General features: G+C 35.3%; 1 protein-coding gene across 1 annotated transcript in view; it reads right to left on the bottom strand.

The window, feature by feature from the left end:
- The window catches only part of mirr (iroquois-class homeodomain protein mirror), a gene marked incomplete at its 5' end in the record, with an annotated part of 41,988 nt that overhangs the window by 8,268 nt on the left and 22,285 nt on the right, over nucleotides 1–11,435 (bottom strand). Inside the window, one exon of the mRNA XM_017625484.1 lies at nucleotides 8,792–8,895. Coding sequence (XP_017480973.1) covers nucleotides 8,792–8,895 — 104 coding nt within the window. The remainder of the gene's footprint in view (nucleotides 1–8,791; nucleotides 8,896–11,435) is intronic.

Below are 11,435 nucleotides of genomic sequence, written 5' to 3'. Positions count from 1 at the left end.
TACTACACTAAACGTTGAAAGAGTAATGCTGACGCTCTGGAAAAGGGGTCTTAGAAGGCGTAAAGTAAATGGGGTATTTAGGAAGCTGTTAACTTCTGGTAATAAGTACTTTGCTTATAAATGTTCGCATATGTATGTGTGTATGTGTGTAGGTATTTATGTTAGCGTGACAATAAAATTTTCAATTTAAAATTTTTTCAAATTTTTCTCTTCAAAATAACAGATTTTCAGGCGCGGCAACTGCCAAACCCATATGAAAAAACTCCACCAAACACACAGAAACAATCTGCGCAAAAATTTCAATCAAATTGTAAAAATTTCGCCACGCCAAGCAAACGTTAAAAACAGCTGTTGCATGCAGCCCAACAAACGCAGTCACACCCACACGCGCACGCGATCTACAATGCCCGTAAAAAACTTGTTTTGCATTACATTAACGTCAGTGCTTCGTTGCTGCTGTTACACTTATTAAATTACGCAGCAAAAAAAAAAAGGAAAATCAACAGACAAGCACAACAGTTAACAGACAACATGATTCGCAGCGATTTTTTAATTGATTTTACGCACAAGGCGCGACACAACGCAACGCAACGCAATGCAATGCAGCACCGCACACACAATTGCCGCCTGCCACACATGCCACAGTCATTGTGGCGGCGGCAGCGCAACTAGCAGCCAGCCGCATGCCGCACCTTATGGCGCGAAACTTGGCGACCGACCACACTGGGGCGGACAAGCCGCAAAATTTGGCGGCACTCGGCCCAGCTTCGTTGCTTTTCCATGGCGACCAGCTCGGCGGTCAGCGGTTGGCATTTACGCGCAATTTGTGGTCTTTTAATAGGCGCTGCGGCACCAAAAAAAAAAGTGATGAAGTTAAAAATTAAAAACAGCAAAAAGAAAATTACTAAAAAAGCGAAAAATTAAAATCAGCGCACGGCGAGCGCTTGATTGGTTATTTGGTGGACGCCCACCAGCTTTACAGGGTGCTGTTCTCTGTGTGCTTGGAAGCTGGCCTAAAATAATCGCCAATAACAACAAGTGCATACCTAAATATTTTGTTTTTTTTTTATCGACTGATGGCGCACATTTGCTTATTATGGCCGTTTTGTGGTTTTGTGGCCAGCTGGTCGGTGTCGTCGAGCAGCTTTTATGGGCTGGGCAGTTTGCTTAGCCGTCGGCAAAACCACCACTCGTGCGTATGTATATAGAGTCCATATACTATGTAGTTAGTAGAGTGTTTGTATATTTGTATTTGCGTATGTTGCTTACAAACAGTGATTGGGCGGGCGCCACATTGTGGGCTGTACCTATTCTTTAGCATACACACACACACGCGCAAAAACATGTACGTACATGTTGTTTGAATGTATCTCAATTTTCCGGCTTGTTGCAAGTAAGTATACATATTTACATATCTGTAGTGTAATAATGTAATGATGTTTGCATGGAAAAGGTGTTGTGAATATTTGTTTGTATGTTTGTCGTGTCAGTTACGGATATATTGGCTTCGCTTCAACCACATAATTGCTGTTTTAACATGAAAATGGCTTGCTGCTGATGCTGTTGTTGCGCGGATGCATATGTATGTATAATACAAATATTTTGCAGACACTCATGCTTACATATACGTATAGTAAGTACGAGTGTGTATGTACATACATGGTATGTTTACAGCAGATTATTAGCAATGGCCGAATAGCAGAAATATATGTATATGCATAAGTGCATACATTAGGGTCTTCCACAATAAGCGAAGTCGGAATTTTAATGCTCTCGCCCCCAGGATGGTTCTATACCGAAAAAAATATACCCCGTTTTTTATTATTTTGAGATCATAAAGTATTTATGGAGAAAAAATTTTTTCATAGAAAAGGTATAGAATTCTTGAAAGTCAATATTTTTCGATCGGAAAACTCTGCTTCTCATCAGGAGACTTGCAATAATAAAAAGCACTTATTTACTTAGCAATTTTTTAATGTTAACTATTTCTACAACATATATCCCCCAAAAACCCCAAAAACTGCAATGGGGGTCTCATCAAAAATCGTTAATACCTGTTAAAAAAAAAATGGTTAAATAGACAAATGGAGAAACAGAGGTTTTTCACATATAAAGTAGTTGGAAAACTTTAAACGCTTTAAGCGACCTCTATTTTTTCATTTGGAAAAAAACGGGGATATATTTTTTCGATGTAGAACCATCTTAAGGGGTTAGAGCATTAAAATTCGTACTTTACTTTTTCACACGCATATTTGGACTACCCTAGTATACTTTACGCTTTATATTACAGAATTTAGTCCCAATGTAATTGGTTTCTCTTCATTAAGTTTTGGAGGAATATCAACTCAAATTTTCAAATTTTTAGTAAATTTTTTCGAACGGTGAGAAATTTGATTCCTCGACTAAATAAAATATCAGAACGTTATTCGGGATTAAATGGATAACACGAAAGGTTTTTTGGAAGCTACTTATGAAATAATGGCGAAATTCCAAAAGAAAAGAAACCATGTCCTATTCCCCTCTAAGTAAGTAGTAAGGATTACTAAAGTGAAGTAGTAAAGATTATACATATTTACTTATATAAAACAATGATTAGAGACATGAGACACTTAACAGTAGTTAGATTTTTTATTTTATTTTATTTTATTTTATTTTATTTTATTTTATTTTATTTTATTTTATTTTTTTTTTTTTGAAATTTGAGTTATGTCGTTATTGCAGAAAACCATTGGTATGTAAGAAAAAATGCAATGGTTTTGATAGCAAGGCTATTAAGTGCAATCATATTTAAGTCCAGAAGCACCTACTAAGTATTTCGTAGTAGTAAGCAGATATGAATAACTTCATTTAAATTTTTAATATTCAATTTTAGGCCAAATATACATATAGCGTAGGCCGCCACAACGTCTAGCATTAACTCGAATTGGCGAAACACCTGCAACCAACTGACCGAAATTGGGGGTAAGCTCAGGGCTGACGTTTTTTTTTTGCTTTGGTTATTTAGTTACTTTAAAAGCAGATACACGACTAAGGTTGCCAATGTCTACATACTTACATACGTATTTCCCTAAATGTAGTACATACATATGTACATATGTAGACGCATGTATGCCTACATTGCGCTAACATTTAACAGGTGTTACTTTGAGTTGTGACATTTTCTAGCTAAGCCAAGTTTAAATTTTTTTTCAAAGCGGCAGAAGACATTTTGGATTTGTGAAAATTGGTGTTAACACCTGACAGGAAAAAGCTAAGCATATTCGAGCACATATTTACAACCTCATATATTTTCAAATATTACTTATTAATATGTAATTTTATGCCTTAAAAGGTGGCAGCCATAATTTGCAAAAATGTTTGATTGTAAAAAAACACGTATGGAAAGCTGCAGATAGATATATATACATACATACATACATACTAATAGTACTACTTATGTATGCAGTTTTCAGCGAAAATATTTAGTACAAAACATTTTATATTTTATTTGACTTTTCGTTTGGTTATGCGCGCATTTCCTGCAGAAACAACAAATTTTATAAATTTTCAATATTTTTTTTTTTTTAATTTGCATGCGGAAATACACGCGAGTGTATGTTTTTATACAAATGTATGCATGTAATATTACACACATACATACTTTTTTTTATATAAACATATACCTACATACATATGTACAAATATATTGTTGAGTGATTACTGCCTCATAGCGCATTTGCATTACGTGACGGGATGTTCTCAACTGTCTAATTGACGTCTGTTGAGGTGTGAATTGGTGTCAAGTATGTAGTTTGAAGAAGGCTTCCATATATGGCAAAAAATGCAATTGATTAAAAAAAAAAAATAAATGCAAAATGCAGATGTACGTTAGGCTGGATCGAGAGAAAAAGTTTTTACCATTTTAGGGAGTGGCTAGCGCGGAAATTTTTGATACCAAAGTTTACTCGATGTCAGCTTTCAACTGCGGACAGTAATTGCAATTTTTTTTCTTTCATATGGAAACCGACCCGGCTTAATGCGCACATGAATTTTTATGTATTTCAACTTTTTGGGTCTTATGGTCTATTTTGAGTTAAGCTAAAGCGAAATTTAAATTTTTGAATGCCTTTTTTTTGTTTTTGATTAAATAAATCTCTAAGAAAACTACAACACCCAATCCCAATGAAGTTGATTGACGAGCGCATAGACTACTAAACAAAGTCTCTAATGATATACATGTCTCAATTTTTATTATTAAAAACTTAAAAGTATAGTTCCGCTTTACCATTTGTTCCGTTTCTTTTCATCAGATTGATACCCTGTATAATTTTAAAAAATTTTCCTATTTTCTTCTATTATCATTTATAGTTATGTCATAATTATGCACCCCTCAAAAAAAGTAGTCGCTCCTGCGCATTCGCACCCCACTATGTTTTTTTAGTCTTTTTTTTCGGCTCTCCACTCCACTTGATTTGTTGTTTTGTTTGTGATTCATCATCATCTTTACGAGCTTGTCTCGCTTACGCTGCTTGTACGAGCGTCAATTGCATTTACGCTTCGATTTGTTCGAATTCTCGCGTATTTTTTGTTGAATTTTTATTACTAAAATTGATTTTCATTCTTCCACTGGTGGATTGGCACATCAACGATGCCAAGCACGCAGCCAAAGCTGGCACTGTGCGCTTGATCATACAAATGTATGGCACATATGTATGTATGCAGGTATGTTTGTATGTATGTATGTATGTATGTTTGTATGTAATACAATACATAATCTGTTGTTGTTGTAAGTGTGCTTATGCGTTAATATGCATTTATGCGTTTTCATAGCCGCTTGCCAATGCAGTTAGTCACTTGGCGGCAGGAAATTATGCATTTTAGCAACAACAGCAACAACAATTGCCAATGCACGTGCACCAGCCGCGTTCTGTTTTTGAGTGCCTATGGCGACTGCTGCCAAGCGATGCAACTACATACATGACTGCTGGAGTAGACCGCCTACGTGTGCTTCCTCACTTTTATGCTCATTACACTAGTCGACAAGAAATCCGACCTGTGCCATCTGATCATTATTTCCTAATTAAAATTCTCTGCTGAAACATAAAATGAAATCAAAATATAAAAAAGTGGAATAGTTTTTGAAATACATATAGCCAAATTTCCGAATCTTGAGACCTTTTTGATATAGATACTGGTTGGCCAATATCGAAATTTCTTTTTAAATAAGCGAACTTGCCATAACTCAAAAACATTTGTACTTCCTTAAGCACTGATTTCGTATTCGAATTCAGCGAAAAATTTTACATTAGAATTCATATAAAAATGTCGCAGGCCGTACGATTTTTTTATTTCGGTAAACTTGTGTTATCGTATATATATCTTTGTACATATTCACAACAACACACACACAATTTTTGATTTTTTTTTTTTTAATTTTCAATGGCAAAGCTTTCACTTCCCCACTGTTTTACATTAATTCATTGATTTTCTGCGCATTTAATATCTAGATATATGCCCGCCTCTTACGCAGTTAAATATTATTTTCTTTAATTGCACATTCAACGTTTCTGGCTTATCGACAAATTGATGGCGCTGCGTATCTTTGCGCGATTAAGTGCGCAAATGCAGAGTCACCGCTTCGCCGTCGTAGGCATAGCCTGCACACTGTTGTGGGTGGCGGTGCGTAGGCGCGCATGCGCAATTGCCTTAAAAAAAAAGAAGAAAAAGTAAAATAGTAGTGATCTTGCATTGTGGCGAATTATTCGTGTTTTCTCTCCACCTTTTTGCTGGTTTTGTCTGAAATTCTACGATTTTTATCTATTGGCGCCGTCTACTAAGAAGCCGCCACCGCATCAGTGGAAGCCGCCAATGGGTTGGTAATTTTTTCGATCGTAAAAAGTTGTTGGCGGTAGCATTTATATCAGCTAAAGTGTCTTTATTTACATAAAAATATGACTACGCGCGATGGCAGCGGATAGACAACCGATACAAAGAAAAGAACTAAAAAAATTTGAAAAAAATATTTAAAGAACATATCGAGAGATAACAGAGTGGAAGAACGACCTAACTCGGAGGCCAGTTCGGAAATGTCCTATTCAGAAAATGGCTCGAGAATGTCCTACTTCAGAATTTCATTGAAGAACGGCTTATCTCATATTTTTTTTTTTTTTGAAGAACGATCTATCTCAGAATTTGATTGAGAAGCGCCCTCAAGAAAATATATTGAAAATATGTTGAGAAAGTGGGTTTTTGAATCGGCTGATGAGATAGCCAAGAAGTCCAATGCCCTCCTTTAGCTATCCGAGTAGAAATTTACCACCTTTTTCGCTAACTCGTTTACACATTTACAACCATAAGTTGTTATATATGCACTCTATCTACTTTCTTCCGCCCTATCATCTATCATGCAGACTTAATTTTCATCATTTTTTTTCTACTCTGTCCTGTCATTTCCGAGCTTATTAAGATTTACAGCTTTAAAACAATAAAATCATCTGCTCATATTCACTGCTAAATAATCAAACTTAACAAATGGGACTTGCCACACACAGGCAATAAGGGATGTTGCAAGGCAATTTTTATGTGTGCATATATACATACATACATACAGTTGCGCAATGACACACCAGCCAGCAAAGCGCTTCTTGCATATTCTCGATATTTATGCATTAAAAGCAAAATGTTGTCACTCAATTTGTATACCCATCGACTTCATTGAGTTGGGAGTTGGGAGTTGGGAGTTGGGCGTGCGCTACTCGTTGAGCTGCTGCAGTAACCCAAAATGAAAAGTACCCCCCCCATGTATGAGTTGGGATGTAGAGCATTGATTTATTTAATTGAAATATGTCGTTGGTTGCACAGTCATTTGCTGCTTTTATTTTAATTTTTTTCCCCCTTACTTCGCTTTTAGCCCTACGAGTAGATTAAATTGTTGCTGTGTGTATATGCTATGCAGCTAATGAAAATTGAATGTCGAGCGAGCAATGGAAAGTGAGCGTTTTGCTTCAATGTTAGCTTTCTTTTAAACAGCAAAAAACATCTACATGCAGGCGCACTGGGAAGGAGTGCGTGTCGAGGGTCAACGACTTCTTTTATGATATATGGTAATCTTGTCTTTTTTTTTTGTATTTGGAAGAATTGATGGTTTATGAAAATTTAAATGCACTTTATTGTATGTAAATTGTAAATTATAGAAGAGATCGAATTGTCTATTATAGCAGTCAATGGATTAACGCTCGCTTCAACCAACCTTTAATCAACCCGTCAGTCTTGAAAGCTGAAAGCTCTCTGTCAAAGCGCTGTTATCATTTAGTTGATTTATAAGATGTTTTACTCAGCGAAATGTCATTATTTGTATATCCACGTTTATCATTATGATAAAGAGAATAATTAATGACTAAACTTCCTAAAAATGGCGAAGATATCTGTATGTCCATCTGTCCTTTTGTATATCAGCTGTATGAATTGTTCAAACTTGCCTTGCTTAGGATCCAGCTAAGAAATTTCTTGGAAATCTTTGAAATCGGGCAATAGCCACGCCCACCGCCCATATAACGGTAATTTACAGAAACACGAAAACTACGTTAAACCAGTAACTACTGAAGCTAATTGACTCAATAATTCTTTGAAAATTATTCAAATCGAACTAAAATGCAACGGGTTCCTGTATAACGGCAATTTTCATATATACGAAAACTCCGTTATTTCAATAACTGGGGTCGTTAATTTACTCCAAGTTAATACTTAGAACAATCTCTTAACAATAAATAACACCGTTATAGAATTTTAGGTAGTTTAAAGAAAGTTGGAACGACGATAGTTCATGCCTACGCCGGGTATATAAAATTCGGTTTCGCCCGAACTTATACTTCTTTACTTTTTTTAGATTTAAGACGTCCCTGCAGAAAATTTGACTAGCGTAGAACTAGACCTTTTGCCGACAGTACTAGTTCTAGCTCAATACCCAAGCGATGCTTTCAACTGTCCAGTTTTGCACAGCGATGGCAATTGTCGCCCAGTGCATTAATTTGCAAATAGTTTTTAACCGGTTCCATTTTGGACAGTTTTTTTATAAGAATATGTTTTTAGGATTCGATTTTTGGATATCTTTCCGTTTTTTCTTTTCTTTTACAGATGCAGGAAATAAAGACTTCCCCTTTTTTTTGTAAAAAAATGCCTCAAAGGGAATCTAGTTTCACATGTATTTTATATGGTAAAAAAAAAAAACGTTTTTCGTCGAAATGATATAGAATTCTTTAAAACCAAGAAATTGATACCATTTCTACGAAAATTTATTTTTTCCCCTTTTTTCGCTTTTAGCGCCCTATAAATATTTTTTGATTTCAAAATAAAAAATCAGGGTATATTTTTTCGATATAGAACGATCCTAGAGGATGAGAGCATTAAAATTCCGACTTTGCTTTTGAACCAGCCTAATGTACATACATATGTATGTATAAGTATTTGCTAATTCACTTTACTTTGTGCACGAAAATTTCTAGCGTTGAGGTTTTTTATGACAGTTTCTTGTCAATATTCTTTGAAAAATTTCTGAGAATTTCGTATTTGTCAATTTCATTGTTGCTTATACACGCTTAAGCACTTTTTAAGATTTAGGAATTCAAGCAAAATTTTGCTTATTTTCTTATTATTTTGGGATAACGCACATTTGATTTTGACATTTATTTTTGGGAACTTAGGTTTAGAAAATTGTTTCAGACACATGTTTGACAACTGTTTACCACATATTAGAGAATTTTTTTTTGGAAAATTGTTTGGATTATCTATTTTTCGTTATTTTTTTCGTACTCACCTATTGAATGGATAACCGAACGCCGCATCGTAGGGATGATACACAGATGGGTATGGCCAAGGCGCACCACCACCTACTAAATTCTCTTTTAGATCCATGCCAGCCTGCAATGATAAAGAACGAAAAGAAATTATAGTTTTGCCATGAAATGTCAAAAGCAGAAAAAAATTGTAATCAAAGAAAAGTAGCGCTTACAAAATTTTAATAGATTTGGAATGCGCTATAAATAGAAAATCTATAAAATTATCACTAAAAGCTTTTACATTATTATTCGAATGTACATATTTTTTAAAAGAAAAGGCCACGAACTTGCAAAACTAAAGCTGCCCTTATTGCCGAAAATTTTTTGCAAATCACTCGAAAACGACCGCACATAAATAATAAACGATTTGGTCGTAGAGATAAGAAATTTGTATGCATTGAAATTGGCGGCGCCCACATTTCATTCACAAAAAAATTTATTTAACACAGCTTGGTGCTTTACTGTTGTTTTTGCTATATTTTAATATTTTTTTTTGTTAAAAAATTTGTATTGCTCATAAAATTTCGTTGATTAAAGATTTTTACAAATAGGTATTTCTTTCCAGCCTTGATCCCCAACCAATAACCGCTAAGGTACCAGCATCAGCATGTTTAACAAATTACCGCAGTCTTCCACTGATTAATTCTTCACATACATACATACATACATACATACATTAACTCGGTATGTAGCGATGTTCTATTGTAGGAAATTGAATAAAGTACAAATTTTATATACCACGCGTCGCATTGTCCACACAGCTAAGCGATAAGTGCCTCAGCGGCCGATGGATGGGAGGGCAGTGGGGGGCCAGTGGTGTTGATTGTTGCATGCGTCATTCGCTTGACCCCCATAAATAAGACAAGAATAAATTGGCGCGACTGTCAGAAGTGTTCGACTATGTCTTTTTGTTTTCTTTTTGATGTGTTTTTTTTTTGGTTTTTTTTTTGTTCAGCTGTATTCTCATATAAATATTCATTTTTAATTGCACAATGTTGTGTTTTAGTGCATGTATGTATGTATGTATTGCATTGCTGTACATATTTATTTGAATTCTATTAAATGGTGGAGGGAGCGCGTGCACTTTGCAAGTGATAATTGAAATAAAATAATGAGTAAATGAGTAAATTCTAACAAGGCAATTAACAACACTTGTTCGCATTTTGCTTTATTTGCTAGGCCGCAATTTTATATAAGTTAATGCATGTTAATGCATGTAATTCATTGAAGTCAGTGGTCGAGTGAGTGAGTGATTCTTACTTACTTATATGACTTGTTAGGACAAGCATTTGCATTTAGTCTTTAAAAGCGCCTGCATTTGCTTAATGTACTCGGTACTAATGTACAATGTAAATTTAATTGTACAGTTCGATCGTTTATTGCATTATCGTGACATTTGTCATATATACATATATATATATATGTATGTGTGTGATTAAGCATTTGCTGATTACAAATTCACTAACTAACAAATTAATTAATGTGCGCCCCACAAATGGCGCACTTTTCTTTGAATGCGTTTAATATTTTTTTTTGTTTTTTTTTTTTTGTTTTCTATTCTTCTTCATTAAGTTGTGCAACAGACTGCCCGACTGTCGACGAAGTGACTTTTGTCATTCACGCATTTGCGCTGCTGATAAGAATGGACAATCAAATACTTTGCGCCTGACATTTGACGCATAGAGTGTAAAAAAAAAAATGTGAAAATATTAAAACTGTTGTTAAAGTTATTATGGGGCATCTAAATCTACAGATTTCATTGACGTAGACGTTGTTGGAGGCATAGAGTGCAAAGATCTTATTTTTGGAATACTAAAAACGTAAAAGACAGATAAACCTTAATTGGTTTTTTTTTTTGCTTAAAGTGATAGAAAAATTTCTCATCCCTGGCTTACAGTCAACACTCTAATACTATTAAATCGAAACTGTGCTTCACGAAATTGCACGAGTACTGTGGTAGACTTCTGCTTGTGTAAAACTTTTTATTGCATTAAGTCGTTTTTCCACCCTAAACCGACGAATTTTCCAAATGACTCATTCTGTGTTAAGCCTATAAGTCTGCCCGGGATTGCAAGTAATTATTAGAGAATTTAATTTCAAACCGTTTGGACACAATATTCCAAAAGAAAAGCGACATGTCATCTAACCAGTTGAGCTTCAGAAAGGGTAGGTCCACTGTTGATGCATAACAGAGCACTTGTTAACCCAGCGAAAGACAGAGGCGTAACTATAGGGTAGCATGGCTGGCAAAATGCCACGGGTCTCCGATCCGAAAGGGCATCGGCCCATCCTAACATTTGTAACAAAACTAAGTACTTAGAGGTTATAATTTTTTTAGTACTTAAAATCAATTAAAGTGAGACACATCTAAAGACCAAATGAGCGTTTCCATAGAATGGCCAACCAGGATCGAGAACTAAAATGAACATTCATTCGGTTGTATGGGAGCTATAAGTTGTAGTGGACCGGTTTTGACGGTTCCAAAAAAAAAGGAACAGTCCAGCGCCTTCGTCTTGGTCTGCAGGCTGTATCGGAGATACAGCCGCTATATTTAAACGTAGAATACGTGGTATGGTTAAGAGCATATCCAAGTCAAAAACGAAATCACACACTAAGAAAAAA

Source organism: Rhagoletis zephyria, unplaced genomic scaffold (genome assembly GCF_001687245.7).
Source record: "Rhagoletis zephyria isolate East Lansing unplaced genomic scaffold, Rhagoletis_zephyria_1.1 Rzeph_scaffold_04062, whole genome shotgun sequence".
In the NCBI taxonomy this organism is placed as follows: Eukaryota; Metazoa; Arthropoda; class Insecta; order Diptera; family Tephritidae; genus Rhagoletis; species Rhagoletis zephyria.
Note: the sequence above shows the minus strand (reverse complement) of the source record. Positions and strands in the feature narration are given on the sequence as shown.